This window comes from Salvelinus fontinalis, chromosome 29 (assembly GCF_029448725.1).
Source record: "Salvelinus fontinalis isolate EN_2023a chromosome 29, ASM2944872v1, whole genome shotgun sequence".
NCBI classification, from domain to species: Eukaryota; Metazoa; Chordata; class Actinopteri; order Salmoniformes; family Salmonidae; genus Salvelinus; species Salvelinus fontinalis.
The window spans coordinates 8,161,418-8,177,011 of record NC_074693.1 but is presented as its reverse complement, the minus strand read 5'-3'; the positions used below and the strand labels follow the sequence as shown (position 1 = coordinate 8,177,011).

At 46.5% G+C, this 15,594-nt stretch overlaps 2 protein-coding genes across 3 annotated transcripts in view; both read right to left on the bottom strand.

Annotated features, from left to right (window-relative positions):
• Nucleotides 1-801: 801 nt before the first annotated feature.
• Nucleotides 802-3,516, bottom strand: LOC129827383 (G-protein coupled receptor 151-like). The gene has a single exon (XM_055888171.1). It carries the CDS (start codon nucleotides 3,204-3,206, stop codon nucleotides 1,857-1,859), a length of 1,350 nt encoding a protein of 449 aa, XP_055744146.1. The 5' UTR covers nucleotides 3,207-3,516; the 3' UTR covers nucleotides 802-1,856.
• A 4,985-nt stretch (nucleotides 3,517-8,501) lies between these two features.
• LOC129827381 (serine/threonine-protein phosphatase 2A 55 kDa regulatory subunit B beta isoform-like) overlaps nucleotides 8,502-15,594 on the bottom strand; it is a 77,271-nt gene continuing 70,178 nt past the window's right edge. For both annotated transcript variants that reach the window (XM_055888165.1, XM_055888166.1), the window contains exons 5-10: nucleotides 14,585-14,762; nucleotides 12,658-12,822; nucleotides 10,333-10,502; nucleotides 9,894-9,985; nucleotides 9,662-9,785; nucleotides 8,502-8,748 (exon numbers count right to left, since the gene is read on the bottom strand). In XM_055888165.1, coding sequence (XP_055744140.1) covers nucleotides 8,593-8,748; nucleotides 9,662-9,785; nucleotides 9,894-9,985; nucleotides 10,333-10,502; nucleotides 12,658-12,822; nucleotides 14,585-14,762 — 885 coding nt within the window. In that variant the 3' untranslated portion in view covers nucleotides 8,502-8,592. The remainder of the gene's footprint in view (nucleotides 8,749-9,661; nucleotides 9,786-9,893; nucleotides 9,986-10,332; nucleotides 10,503-12,657; nucleotides 12,823-14,584; nucleotides 14,763-15,594) is intronic.

Genomic DNA, 15,594 nt, shown 5'->3' with positions numbered 1-15,594 from the left:
ATACTACGTATGTGGTTTGAGTAGGTAGCATGGAAAATTTGATAAACTCTGAGTTCAACTCGGGATAATCAGTACCACGAAAGTGGCTCACCTTTAAGTCAGGTGCCAACGAATCTTTCAGAACTAACCTGCTCCGGGGCAGGCTGACCCAGGGCTAACTACGTTTATCCTGAATGACGTGTCTGAGCCGCGAGTTGAGGACCAATGAAATTATCATTATCATCCCCTTTATTTAAGACGACTGATTAAATATTTTATTAATCAAATGTTGTTTTTTTTGTGCTAAAAAAAATGTAATGTTAAAATACCTATCACAGTACACATTTAGTAAAGACAGAATGTATTTGAAACTTCACACACAGTAAAACTTGTCAAACTTGACAATATAATTATTGTATCGATAGGAGTGTGGTGCTTGTGCATTAATAAGCACACCAAAAACAGCATTAACGATAAATAATTGTATAAATACGTAACACCAAGAAGCCTATTTCACACCACGGACTGCTGAATTTGCATGATTACTGTTGTTTCGTTTTGATTTCGGCACAAGGAAATCCGGTTTGATGTATCAGCATTGTTTCAACGAAGAGTTCGGTGTTCGACTGGTCACATGCGACAGGGATTTCGGCAGGCAAGAAAATGCCTTGAAACATCAGAGTTGTTGGTTTGATTCCCACTAGGGTCACATATGAAAATATGTGGGCTCACTGTTTCCACTTTGGATTAAAGCGTCTGCTATGTAAATTGAATTTATTATGGTATTATAGCAATAAAGATGAAATCAAATAGAGCACAGGATCAATATTATATATCACTTTATTATAAACAACCTTTTTTACAAGCACATATCATTACAAAACCACTTCAAATAGGAGAATCAAACACGGATACATGAAACAGTAACATCAAATGCTGTTCAGTAGCGTACAGAAATGCTCTTACTGATTTCTAAAGGCTATTCATTCTGTCTTGTTGTATCAAATCATTTCAAACTTATGTACAGTTTATATTTTGTAACTCTTGTTGGTATTTACAACAGACATTACTGTTGGTCATTACTTCAAGGATAAGTAGAATACCTCCATTATATATACTCTGTGTGTATATATATATATATATATATATATATATATATATATATATATATATATATATATATACACACACATCTACAGTGAAATATAACACTTCATGTATATTCACCATAACATTAACCAATCAAACAGTTGACAAACCAATGTAATTCCCATTAAACAATATCATAGACACAGTTGAATGAATACCAACCATTGACTCCTGTGTTGATTCCTGTGTTGTCTCCTGTATTGTCTCCTGTGTTGTCTCCTGTGTTGTCTCCTGTGTTGTCTCCTGTGTTGTCTCCTGTATTGTCTCCTGTGTTGTCTCCTGTGCTGTCTCCTGTATTGTCTCCTGTGTTGTCTCCTGTGTTGTCTCCTGTGTTGTCTCCTGTGCTGATTCCTCTGTTGACTGATCTTCAGTCCAGTGAGGTATAGTCAAATGTCAGTCCGTTACAGCTGCTGATATAGTCTGTCAGTGTGTGTGTGGTTTGAAGGTTGTTTGAACGCTGTGGCGCTAACTGAGAGGAAGAGAGAGGGGAGGCTTACTGGCTGGTCTCCATGCTAAAGAGTGTATCAGGTATCGTTGAGGCAGTATCCAAATACTCTCAAACAACCTTTTACTTAAAAATCACTGGTTGTGGTGGGTAACACAATCTGTTCACAAAAACCACACAAGATAGACAGATACACAAAGACAAGGACAGATGTAGCTGAGTATTGAGTAGCCTCTTAGAACCAGTCCTGTTTGTCTGTGTGTATATCTTCTCCTCACTTCCTTCACTTCCTCCCCTCGGCTGGTGCTCCCTCCTGGTGCTCCCAGGGTATGGGATCATTCTCCTCTGTCATGGAGCCTGTCTCTCTCTCATGCCAGAACTGCTCCACGTCTAGCAGCACGATCCCATCCCGAGGGCTCTCTCCCTCTGCCTCATCCTCCGCCTCTCCCACTCCGCCCTGCTCCATCTGGGGTTGGGGATCAACTCTCGTCCCCTGGCAAGGGACGGAGCCTAGGCCTCCGTCTCCTCCCCTCGGCTGGCCCGAGGTCTCCGGTCGTGGGCAGGGGGACTGGGGGGCAGTGGGTGCATGGGGGCCAGGTTTGGGGTTGGACAGGGTGTGTTTACGAAGAGTAAGGCGCCTCCACAGACCTCTGTAACCCTCTCTGAACTCCTCTGACAGAGAGAGGACGATGAGGGGGTTCACCAGGGAGAGAAAGAAAGTGAGGAGCAGGGCGGAGAGGGAGAGGAGGAGAGGGGGAGAGAAGACGACAAAGGGTCCTCCCTCTCCCGGTCCCTGTGCCTCTCGCTCCGCGGCGTGCCGCTCCCACACCCAGACCACCCACTGCGGCAGCCACATCGTTGTCATGGCTACCGTCAGACTGAATAGCATCAGAGTGAGCTTCCTGGATCTGATCTGCGTTCGGAGGTTCTGGGTCTTACTACAGCGCCGCTGGCACTGCCCATACACCCGCCAGAAATACAGCAGGGCAAAACTCAAAGGGGCGCAGAACACACTCAGGGGGTACGCCTTGACGTAGACTGACATGAAGTCCTGCGCCTCAGGGGGAACCACCTGCACACACACCAGCCCTCGGGTCTCTCTCTGCAGTGAGGAGAACAGCCAGGTAGGGATGGGAGCGGAGCAGGCAGACAGCCAGAGGAACCACATCACCAATAGGATGGAGCGTAGACTGATGCTGACCTGTTTAGTCGGGTTAGAGACGTAACGGTAACAAGCCTTAGCCATCACCGCTACGGTAAAACTCTTCGCAGCCATGCAGCTCTGCAGGAACCAATCACAGGTCTTGCACACCGTCCAACCAAGCGTCCAACTGGGTTTGGAAAAGGCAGCAGCGCGGAACGGGAGGGCGAATGCCAGTACAAGGCCGTCGGCAAACATCAGGTTGAGGATGAGAGCGTTGATAAGGGATAGTTTCCCACGGTGGGCGTTTGAGATCAGTATGCCCATGGCAGTGAGGGTACTGGCCAGCCCAAGGACACAGATCACCCCGAGGATGACAGGCACGAGGACACACAGGTGCTGGTAGGAACCATGCTCGATGAAGGAAGGATGAAGCCAGTCCACAGTAGAGCTGTTAGCAGCCGTTATGTTCACCCCTGGCAGTTTATCCATCTCAGAAGAAACAGGTGGTGAGAGAAAAGAGAGAACTACTTAGACCTATCTTTTTATATAGAGTAAAGAAATATTTAAAAAAGTTTATTGAAAGCCAACTTAACACAAGAAGTCTAGACTGTTGGTAAGGTAAACTGATGAAAAAATAAACTAATGAGAAGACTGACTAGGAAAAAAAGTATTGAAAGAAAAGTATTCTAAAAGATTAGTCAACAAACAGGTGAATGGATCAATCTCAATCTAAAACTCAACTCCTGATTGTAGCCTAATCTGTTTATCAAAAACCGATCTGCTCCCAGACAGTCACACTCCTGTCCTGTCTGTCTGTCTCCTGCCGGGTTTATCCGCCCTTATAAAGGTGGCAGTTTGATTGACAGCCCCAGCTAAACTGCGCGAGACTCTCGGGGCCAATTAGAGCGCTGTCCCTGTTCTAACCGTCCCCAACAGGCGCTGCGCTGTACGATGTTTAGTGATGGGCATTCCGGCTCTTTTCAGTTCGTTCGGCTCAGCTCACCAAAAAGAGCCTGCTCTCTTGGCTCCCAAACGGCTCTTTAAAAAAAATACGTTTTGTATTTTTTAAAGTCAAGCAGTTTGCGATAGTTTGACTATGATTGTTGTTAAAACATTTCTAATTAAATTATTAAATGAAATCATACTCTACCTTAACCACAATGTATTTAAAAATGCATTGGTTTGTTATAAAGTAGAAAGCTATTAAACATGTGCATTTAAATTATAACTTTTTAAAGTATATTAACAAAGTGCCTATAAATCTAACCATTCAAAACGAATACAATCTGAACAGCATAATAGAATATCACCATATCAAAGAAAAATAAATAACAATGTGAAAAACTGCAGCATCCCACTTAAAACATTAAACTGGTCCCTCTTTTCTCTCTCTTATTTATTGCCATGTTATAACCAGCAGCACACAGCAATGCTGACCATATTTTGCTTTTATAAGAGATTTGCATTCAGAAATGCAAGCTGCCTCACTTTCGAGGGACTGATGCAGTTTCTTCTCTCAGTAATTATTTGTCCCGTTTTTGAGAAGACCCTCTCAGAGGGAACGGATGTGGCCACTATGCAGAGTCTGCCTGTCATGACTTTAGTAAGCCGTGGGTAAACGGAGGCCTTGTTCTTCCACCAGCTCAGAGGATCTGCAGATCTTAGTAGTGCCCAGAGCATGGAGGCGCTACCAGGAGACAGGCCAGTACATCGGGAGACGTGGAGGAGGCCGTAGGAGGGCAACAACCCAGCAGCAGGACCGCTACCTCCGCCTTTGTGCAAGGAGGAGCACTGCCAGAGCCCTGCAAAATGACCTCCAGCAGGCCACAAATGTGCATGTGTCAGCATATGGTCTCACAAGGGGTCTGAGGATCTCATCTCGGTACCTATTGGCAGTCAGGCTACCTCTGGCGAGCACATGGAGGGCTGTGCGGCCCCACAAAGAAATGCCACCCCACACCATGACTGACCCATCGCCAAACCGGTCATGCTGGAGGATGTTGCAGGCAGCAGAACGTTCTCCACGGCGTCTCCAGACTCTGTCACGTCTGTCACATGTGCTCATGTGCTCAGTGTGAACCTGCTTTCATCTGTGAAGAGCACAGGGCGCCAGTGGCGAATTTGCCAATCTTGGTGTTCTCTGGCAAATGCCAAACATCCTGCACGGTGTTGGGCTGTAAGCACAACCCCCACCTGTGGACGTCGGGCCCTCATACCACCCTCATGGAGTCTGTTTCTGACCGTTTGAGCAGACACATGCACATTTGTGGCCTGCTGGAGGTCATTTTGCAGGGCGCTGGCAGTGCACCTCCTTGCACAAAGGCGGAGGTAGCGGTCCTGCTGCTGGGTTGTTGCCCTCCTACGGCATCCTCCACGTCTCCCGATGTACCGGCCTGTCTCCTGGTAGCACCTCCATGCTCTGGACACTACGCTGACAGACACAGCAAACCTTTTGCCACAGCTCGCATTGATGTGCCATCCTGGATGAACTGCACTACCTGAGCTTCTTGTGTGGGTTGTAGACTCCGTCTCATGCTACCACTAGAGTGAGAGCACCGCCAACATTCAAAAGTGACCAAAACATCAACCAGGAAGCATAGGAACTGAGAAGTGGTCTGTGATCACCACCTGCAGAATCACTCCTTTTTTGGGGGTGTCTTGCTAATTGCCTATAATTTCCACCTTTTGTCTATTCCATTTGCACAACAGCATGTGAAATTTATTGTCAATCAGTGTTGCTTCCTAAGTGGACAGTTTGATTTCACAGAAGTGTGATTGACTTGGAGTTACATTGTGTTGTTTAAGTGTTCCCTTTCTTTTTTTGAGCAGTGTAGTTTGACACTATGAATTAGTAATCTCTGTTTTGCCTCTGAACATTAGAAGGCCAAGGGCCCGTGTGAATAATAGATCCAATAGGTAGTATCCGGGTTAGGGGAGGGGTTATCCGGGTTAGGGGAGGGGTTATCCGGTTTGGGGGAGGGGTTATCCTGGTTAGGGGAGGGGTTATCCGGGGTAGGGGAGGGGTTGGCCGGGTTAGGGGAGGGGTTATCCGGGTTAGGGAAGGGGTTGGCCGGGGTAGGGGAGGGGTTGGCCGGGTTAGGGGAGGGTTTGGCCGGGGTAGGGGAGGGGTTGGCCGGGTTAGGGGAGACGTTGACCGGGTTAGGGGAGGGGTTGGCCGCGTTAGGGGAGGGGTAGGCCGTCATTGTAAATAAGAATTTGTTCTTAACTGACTTGCCTAGTTAAATAAAGTTTAAATTAAAAATTAGTAAATGCAAATATCCATGTATAGGCCTTTACTCTGTCTAAGACTATGGCTTAGATAATATCCATGTATAGGCCTTTACTCTGTCTAAGACTATGGCTTATATAATATCCATGTATAGGCCTTTACAAGGTCTAAGACTATGGCTAATATAATATCTGGCAACAAGTTAGTATTGCTTCAAAATGCCTTAATTGGTCGACTCAGAATAATAATTTATATTTTTGGAATAGCCTAAAAATAAAGATTTGTGTCCCCTAAATGAGTTATATGTGCCCTTACTCTAAATGTATGTTAACCATTATGATTATTATTTACGTTATGGGATAGGAGATCACATGAGGAAGACAAGCAGGACATTTTTATGCCTTTCTCCAGATGAGGGCGCTCTTGATTTTTCAAACGAGGACTATCTAAGTGGCACTTCCACTAACTTCCACTGTGAACAGTTCGATGAACAGAGAACACAACAACAAATGCACCTCAACATTTCCCTGAAAGATCTATTATAACTACAAAAAGGACAGAAACCGCGTGCTTAAAGTTTTTTATTCAAAAAATAATTCCAATAAGCGTGAAGACTGCATGGTAAATGAATTGCATTTCATTACATTCTGAGCCATACAAACTGTTTCCAAGTTACACAACTGAATTTGCTTAGAAGACAATACTTTGTAAAGGAATCATTGTGTACCTCCCAAATTACACCCTATACCCTTTAAAGTGCACTACTTTTGACCAGAGCCCCATGGACCCTGGTCAGAAATAGTGCACTATAAAGGGAATGGGGTGTGATTTGGGATGCACACATAGCTAAAAGTCACTGATATCATTGAGCCCTCATCACTGGTTGTTAAGGTGGAAGTCATGATACCCTCCTCTCTGGTTGGACACTGCAGCTAGAAGTTGTCTGTAGGCACATATCTAGGATCAGCTTCCCCTTCCCCAATTCTAACCTTACCTTAGAGGGGAAAACACAAAACTGACCTAAGATCAGCATCTGGCGTCAACTTCACCCCAAAGAACAGAAGAGAAACACAGCCATGGAGAACCTCTATGGATGTATTCGGAGTAGTGGTGTTGCTCACTGTGTGACCTGACTAGGGAAAACTATGGGCGCTGGTTATGAGACACAGAACCCTCTGTCTTTTACTGAGCTATAATAGGACTGTTGTGTCTTGTCTTTTAGCTGGTTATATAAATACACTGCATGGTGAGACTACTGCGGAGTGGTCAAAACAGGAATATGCATAAACACCCCATAAATTATAAATGTGCAGTCAGTTGCTAAAATGAAATTATAAAGTAAACTCGATAAATTCAAGTACTTCTCAATGGTAACTTAAATTTGCTTAGCTTTTTCCCCTATATTTCTGGGTAAAAACATTCACACTTGCATTGTTTTCACCTCCCTCTTCATCCTCCCCATCGTCCTCCTCCTCCTCCTCCCTCATCAACCCCACATACCAAAAAAAGGCACCACAGCTTCAAAAACAGAATCATTGACAAGAAAAAGAGACATCATCACATAAAATAAACACCTGAATGTCAAAGAGGCCTCGTCACATCCTTCACGTTATTATCAGGTCAGAAACAGGCCAAAACATCCATACTCTCAGACTGTGTTGCTCCCAATATCCACCCTTAGCACACAGGTTTACAGCTGGTACTATGCAAGTGAGGATACTGTTATTCAGTTAGTTGTGTAACAGTCATGTCCATGTCCAGTGTCCTCCTGTTTAACCTCCGGACGGGACGGGACAGATGTGGCCTAGTGGCTGGAGAGGACAGGAGATACTTCAGTAACTGCCATAAAGGTCTGTGTTCTCTCCATATTCTCCTGTCTTATCTTGTTATGGAAACAAAATGGCGACTGGTGAGACAGAGTGTTCTGCTACGTCTCAGTTGATCTGTGACTCCAGTCCAGTCCAGTCTTACTCTGGTTGCATGACAACGCTCCAACGCTCCTTCACGTGTCACTCAAATGAAAATCTAAAACAGTTAACTGAAGGCCATGGAGAGGCTTGCGCAGGCCAGAGCAGGTGGCTAATTTCATTCCACTCAGGCCTAGAAGAAGCATCTGTCTTCATCCTAACTTTATCCAGACTGAACACTCTCACATTTGGAGCGGGAATTCCCAAGTGTGTTGTAGAAATTCCCATTCCGGGAATTCCAGCATTCCCTCCAGCCATATCAGACTCACAGCAACAAGGCAGGCAAGAGGAGAGGAGGAGGAGGAACACTTAGTGAAGAGGTAAACAAACAAATCCATCTCTCTTTCTCTCTCTTTTTCTCCATCCTCTCCTATTCTGTTTCTGTACCTCTCCTCCATCCCTCTCCTATTCTGTTTCTGTACCTCTCCTCCATCCCTCTCCTCTTCTGTCTCTGTAGCTCCCCTCCATCCTCTCCTATTCTGTTTCTGTACCTCTCCTCCATCCCTCTCCTCTTCTGTCTGTGTAGCTCCCCTCCATCCCTCTCCTCTTCTGTCTCTGTAACTCCCCCCCCCCCCCCCCCCCCCCCCCCCCCCCAGCGCTCTCTCCATCCTCTCAGTCTCCCCCTCCATCTCTTCCCCTGCGTGGGGTCAGGAGTTAGAGGTCAGAAGTAAGCTGACCCCTAGGTGACCTTGTCCTGGAAGATGTAAAGGTTGTTACTGGCTGCCACGGCGATGATGTTTTCCTGTGGGTGCCAGGTGGAGTGGAGGATTTTCTTACTGAAATCCAGACTGTCAACAGTCACCTCGTCTTTACGACGCTTCCCTCCCACACACACCTAGAAAGAAGGAGATGAGAGGTAAGGAGAGGAGGGGTGAGGTGAGGTGAGGTGGGGAGAGGAAAGGAGAGGAGGGGAGGGGAGAGAAGAGGAAAGAAGGGGAGATGAGAGGTGAGGAGAAGAGGGGGGAGGTGAGGAGATGAGAGGGGAGGTGAGGAGATGAGAGGAGAAGAGCGGAGAGGAGGGGGGAGATTAGGAGGGGAGAAGAGAGGTGAGCAGTAGAGGAGGTGAGCAGTAGAGGTGAGGAGGGGAGGGGTGAGGAGAAGAGCGGAGAGGATGGGGGAGGTTAGGAGGGGAGAGGAGAGGTGAGCAGTAGAGGAGGGGGAGGTTAGGAGCGGAGAGGTGAGGTGAACAGTAGAGGAGGTGAGCAGTAGAGGTGAGGAGGGGAGAGGTGAGGAGAAGAGCGGAGAGGAGGGGGGAGATTAGGAGGTGAGAGGAGAGGTGAGCAGTAGAGGAGGGGGAGGTGAGGAGGGGAGAGGAGAGGTGAGCAGTAGAGGAGGGGGAGGTGAGGAGGGGAGAGGAGAGACTTCATGAGCACATGCTTGTACACACTGATTGTTAATATTTCCTCCTCTTCAGTTACACACCAAAAAATTCTAAAATTGGACATTTGCCAATCTTCCACAAATATATTAAAACATACCATCAGTGGCCTAGGGTGACCTAGCGACCTGGGCCGCTGCACCATGGCTTCCAGTCCGGCCACTGCTATTTCTCCTCGTCTCTCTCCAGTGTCATAATGACGGGGTCTTATAATATAACTCCTCTATCTTTCACCTCTCTATCCAATAACCATACAAATACTTACAGAATATACTGTATAGAATATATACATATATTACATACCATCAATCCAAAATAAAAGAGTTTTGGCACATATTTAATATGTAACTGTATAGTGTTACAGTATTACCTTGCGTGGTTGGAGGATGGCCCGGGGTTTGCTGTTCTCTCTGGAAGCCTCCAGAGTCACATCTTTCTTGGTGTTCCGATCAAACATCCGGAAGAAATTATTATATGACCCCGTCATAATGACACTGGAGAGAGACAAGAGGAGATTGATTGACACACACATAGAGACAAAGACACAGAGACACACACACACAGACACAGAGACACACACAGACACATAAGATCACACTCACCTGTCTGACCCGTTCCAGACACACTCAAACTTGTCAAAGATGCAGTCGTTCTCGTACAGAGAACACAGCTTACCCCTCAGGTAGTCATGGACCTGGGAACAAACAACAAAATCACTATTGTTACAATGTCACTGATATGAACGATGAAACTACCCTTCTGGAGAGAAAGGTGTCCTCAATTGACCTACAATGTTAATGTTAAATAAAGTTTAGATAAATCAAATCAAATGACATAGACTACAGCCAACCCAATCCCCTGTCTTCCCTACCACTTACTGAACCCTGGATTCATCTCTAAGACTGATACTGACTGTTAGTAAACCCCCCACAGTGACAGGTGATCTCCGGTCTACACTATCTGGTCACAGACAGACATACTGGGAGATCAGATCCAGACACACAGCGTACACACACAGCGTACACACACAGCGTAGACTACCTGGTATGTCTGGACCGGTCTGGTCTCCATGTTGAGGTCCCACACCTTGACCGTCAGGTAGTCCCGTGTCATCAGGAAGCGCCCGCTGTGACTAAACTTGATGTCTGAGATGGAAGAGATGATCTCTGAGAAAAACGAACGAGTGGATGGGTCCTCTGGCTCATCAAAGACTGAGGGAGGAAGAGATGAATGGTTACACCACAGTAATAACAAGCTATGCATCAACGATTCTGTTATCAAACCAGGGGGAGCATTCAAGAATTGAATCAATTCTGTGTGTGTTTGTGTGCGTGTGTGTGTGTGTGTGTGTGTGTGTGTGTGTGTGTGTGTGTATGTGTGTGTGTGTGTGTGTGTGTGTGTGTGTTCCTGCCCCCTTGCTATGTTGACACAGGGAGAACAGCTCTGTGTGTCAGTGGGGAGTCTAACGAGGGATGAAAAACGAGCGGATAAAGGGATGAGGGAGGGAGAAAACAAATCAATGTCACGGTGCTGGGCTGACTGGAGTCCTGCTGGATTCACGGGTGGTATTCATCACAGGGCTGTGTGTGTGTGTGTGTCTCAGACATTGGAGAGTGTCCACCTGCCATGCCCCTCTGTCCTGTTCCTGCTGTGGGGGTGTATAATAATGTCCCAAGGGGTGTGTGTGCGGGGGGGGGGGGGGGGGGTCTGTGTGCGTGTACGTGTTGTTCCTGAGAGTCAGTGCCTAATGGGGGCCTGTTATACTGCCCTACAAAGACAAAACGCAGTTAACTACGTAATTTCTTTGCTGCAAAATCTGATTTCAAAGTATTTTTCTGTCGACAGACAGCAATTTCTAATCCACTATGATATATTCTGGCTTGTTCTTGTGTCAGGAAAAAAATACACCACATTAAAAATATAATATACCTGGCCATTACAATAGATCAAAGATTTTTGACCAAATTCGTAGTTACTGCGTTTTGCCTTTGTAGAGCAGGTTTAGGTTTAGGGTTAAGTCTAGGTCTAGGGTTAAGTCTAGGGTTAAGTCTAGGTCTATGGTTAAGTCTAGGGTTAAGTCTAGGGTTAAGTCTAGGTCTAGGGTTAAGTATAGGGTTAAGTCTAGGGTTAAGTCTAGGTCTAGGGTTAAGTCTAGGTCTAGGGTTAGGTCTAGGGTTTGGTCTAGGTTTAGGGTTAAGCCTAGATCTAGGGTTAAGTCTAGGTCTAGGGTTAAGTCTAGATCTAGGGTTAAGTCTAGGTCTAGGGTTAAGTCTAGGGTTAAGTGTAGATCTCGGGGTTAAGTCTAGGTCTAGGGTTAAGTCTAGGTCTAGGGTTAGGTCTAGGTCTAGGGTTAGGTCTAGGGTTTGGTCTAGTGTTAAGTCTAGGGTTAAGCCTAGGGTTAGGTTAAGGGTTAGGTTTAGGGTTAGGTTTTGTGGTTAGGGTTAACATTAGGGTAAGAGTACGGGTTTGAGGTTAGGAGGGAAAAACTGAATTGTGTGTCCCCACAAGGTTAGCTGTACAAGGCTGTGTGTGTGTGTGTGTGTGTGTGTGTGTGTGTGTGTGTGTGTGTGTGTGTGTGTGTGTGTGTGTGTGTGTGTGTGTGTGTGTGTGTGTGTGTGTGTGTGTGTGTGTGTGTGTGTGTGTGTACGGACCGGTGAACACTTTAATACAGCTCAGGAACTACTGTTATTGTCCCGAACACACTCTTTCCCCTATGGGCCCTGGTCAAAAGTAGTACACTATATAGGGGATAGGGCCCTGGTCAAAAGTAGTACACTATATAGGGGATAGGGTGCCATTTGGGACACAGCCGTGGTGTTTCCATCGGGAGGTATATTATTATTATAATATATATATTTATTTAGCATTATACACCATCGATCCTCAGGCTTAAATGTCAATGTATTCATTATTCATTTCCTTCAGAGGGATATGCATATAATCTGACGCTCCCAGAGACAGACAGGGGCTTTGAGACGGTGAGCCTTTCATTGTCTTGACTGGGAGAGAAGACAGACAGACAACCTTATTGATGTTTGTGGTTATCAATCCTAGCCATGCCATTGACTGTAGTAGGATAAAGGTTGGTTCAATCGAGACAGAGACTTGACTTCCCTCCCTCTCTCCCTTCTTTTCTCAATCTCTTTCCCCCTCCACAGAGAGTGGCATGGCTGTCACACCATGTACCATGTTTGTGTGTGTGTGTGCGTGTGTGTGTGTGTGTGTGTGTGTGTGTGTGTGTGTGTGTGTGTGTGTGTGTGTGTGTGTGTGTGTGTGTGTGTGTGTGTGTGTGTGTGTGTGTGTGTGTGTGTGTGTGTGTGTGCTTGAATACGTGTGTCTGTGTGTATGCCTGTTCCCAGTACTCACACTTGCAGTGTGTGTCGCAGAGCGCCTGTTTCCTCATGTCACAGAGTCGTACTGACCCTCTGCTGCTGCTGTAAGCCAAGGTGTTGCACTGCTGAGGATGGAACTCTGCTGCTGTAATCACCTCCGTCAGATCCTCCATGTTACACGGCTTAATGTCCACAATGTCTGGGGAGGGGCATGCTCAGGGACAAGTAACAGTTCAGCTAAATGGTGTTTAAGACAAGACAGACGAACAGAATACAGGCTTAGCACTTGTTCCTAGGTTATTTGAAGCAGCAGTCGGTAACCTAGAAATGTTGTACGATCGTGGCCAAACGTTTTGAGAACGACACATATATATATTTTCACAAAGTTTGCTGCTTCAGTGTCTTTAGACATTTTTGTCAGATGTTACTATGGAATACTGAAGTATAATTACAAGCATTTCATAAGTGTCAAAAGATTTTATTGACAATTACATGAGGTTGATGCAGAGTCAATATTTGCAGTGTTGACCCTTCTTTTCAAGACCTCTGCAATCCGCCCTGGCATGCTGTCAATTAACTTCTGGGCCACATCCTGACTGATGGCAGCCCATTCTTGCATAATCAATGCTTGGAGTTTGTCAGAATTTGTGGGTTTTGTTTGTCCACCGGCCTCTTGAGGATTGACCACAAGTTGTCAATGGGATTAAGCTCTGGGGAGTTTCCTGGCCATGGACCCAAAATATCGATGTTTTGTTCCCCGAGCCACTTAGTTATCACTTTTGCCTTATGGCAAGGTGCTCCATCATGCTTGAAATGGCATTGTTCGTCACCAAACTGTTCCTGGATGGTTGGGAGAAGTTGCTCTCAGTGGATGTGTTGGTACCATTCTTTATTCATGGCTGTGTTCTTAGGCAAAATTGTGAGTGATCCCACTCCCTTGGCTGAGAAGCAACACCACACATGAATGGTCTCAGGATGCTTTACTGTTGGCATGACACAGGACTGATGGTAGGACCTTGTCTTCTCCGGACAAGCTTTTTTCCGGATGCCCCAAACAATCGGAAAGGGGATTCATCAGAGAAAATGACTTTAACCCAGTCCTCAGCAGTCCAATCCCTGTACCTTTTGCAGAATATCAGTCTGTCCCTGATGTTTTTCCTGGAGAGAAGTGGCTTCTTTGCTGCCCTTCTTGACACCAGGCCATCCTCCAAAAGTCTTCGCCTCACTGTGCGTGCAGATGCACTCACACCTGCCTGCTGCCATTCCTGAGCAAGCTCTGTACTGGTGGTGCCCCGATCCCGCAGCTGAATCAACTTTAGGAGACGGCCCTGGCGCTTGCTGGACTTTCTTGGGCGCCCTGTAGCCTTCTTCACAACAGTTGAATCATTTTCCTTGAAGTTCTTGATGATCCGATAAATGGTTGATTTAGGTGCAATCTTATTGGCAGCAATATCCTTGCCTGTGAAGCCCTTTTTGTGCAAAGCAATGATGACGGCATGTGTTTCCTTGCAGGTAACCATGGTTGACAGAGGAAGAACAATGATTCCAAGCACCACCCTCCTTTTGAAGCTTCCAGTCTGTTATTCGAACTCAATCAGTGTGACAGAGTGATCTCCAGCCTTGTCCTCGTCAACACTCACACCTGTGTTAACGAGAGAATCACTGACATGATGTCAGCTGGTCCTTTTGTGGCAGGGCTGAAATGCAGATGAAATGTTTTTTGGGGGGATTCAGTTCATTTGTATGGCAAAGAGGGACTTTGAAATTAGTTGCAATTCACCTGATCACTCTTCATAAAATTCTGGAGTACATACAAATTACCATCATACAAACTGAGGCAGCAGACTTTGTGAAAATTAATATTTGTGTCATTCTCAAAACTTTTGGCCACGACTGTAGACAGATAAACTATGACAGAGGGTATGTTAGTATGGGGTTAAGGGGTAAAGGTGAAAGGATACTGAAGCTCTGGTCAGTGATCTCCAGGTTCCACAGGTTGACCCTGAGGTCGTCCGTGGAGATGTAGGTCTGGAGGTCAGAGTTCACGGAGATGGAGTTGATGTGGTAGGTGTGGGCGTTACTGAACACACGCCGCGCTGTCGCCTCCACCATCAGATCTGAGTTCTGGAGGACAGGCACCTGGCAGGGAGGGAGCACATCTTTTCACATCACATGACTGACTGTGACCTCAGGAATATATCACTTAAATATCATCAAACTTAATTGTATCACAGATCATAGAATCTAAGACTGTGAGAGCATTCACAGATTGACTATGAATACCTTGAGGGCTCTTTCTATTTCAGTACACCGTGAATGCCTGCTTCTATACAGCCATTCAGTCTCTGCTACACACATATACATCTTTCCATATGACTTCATGTACTGTATATTTCCACTTTAATGTAGTGGTAGACAGCACAGCAGCAGGCCTAGTGAACTGGTGTTAGGACTGAGGATCCATAGCAGCAGGCCTAGTGAGCTGGTGTTAGGACTGAGGATCCATAGCAGCAGGCCTAGTGAGCTGGTGTTAGGACTGAGGAGCCAGGGAGGGCCTAGTGAGCTGGTGTTAGGACTGAAGAGCCAGGGAGGGCCTAGTGAGCTGGTGTTAGGACTGAAGAGCCAGGGAGGGCCTAGTGAGCTGGTGTTAGGACTGAGGAGCCAGGGAGGGCCTAGTGAGCTGACGTTAGGACTGAGGAGCCAGGGAGGGCCTAGTGAGCTGGTGTTAGGACTGAAGAGCCAGGGAGGGCCTAGTGAGCTGGTGTTAGGACTGAGGAGCCAGGGAGGGCCTAGTGAGCTGGTGTTAAGACTGAGGAGCCAGGGAGGGCCTAGTGAGCTGGTGTTAGGACTGAGGAGCCAGGGAGGGCCTAGTGAGCTGGTGTTAAGACTGAGGAGCCAGGGAGGGCCTAGTGAGCTGGTGTTAGGACTGAGGAGCCAGGGAGGGCCTAGTGAGCTGGTGTTAGGACTGAGG

What these genes read in the sequence shown, in the direction of transcription:
- LOC129827383 (XM_055888171.1), bottom strand. Translation starts at nt 3,206, where the DNA reads ATGGATAAACTGCCAGGGGTGAACATAACGGCTGCTAACAGCTCTACT.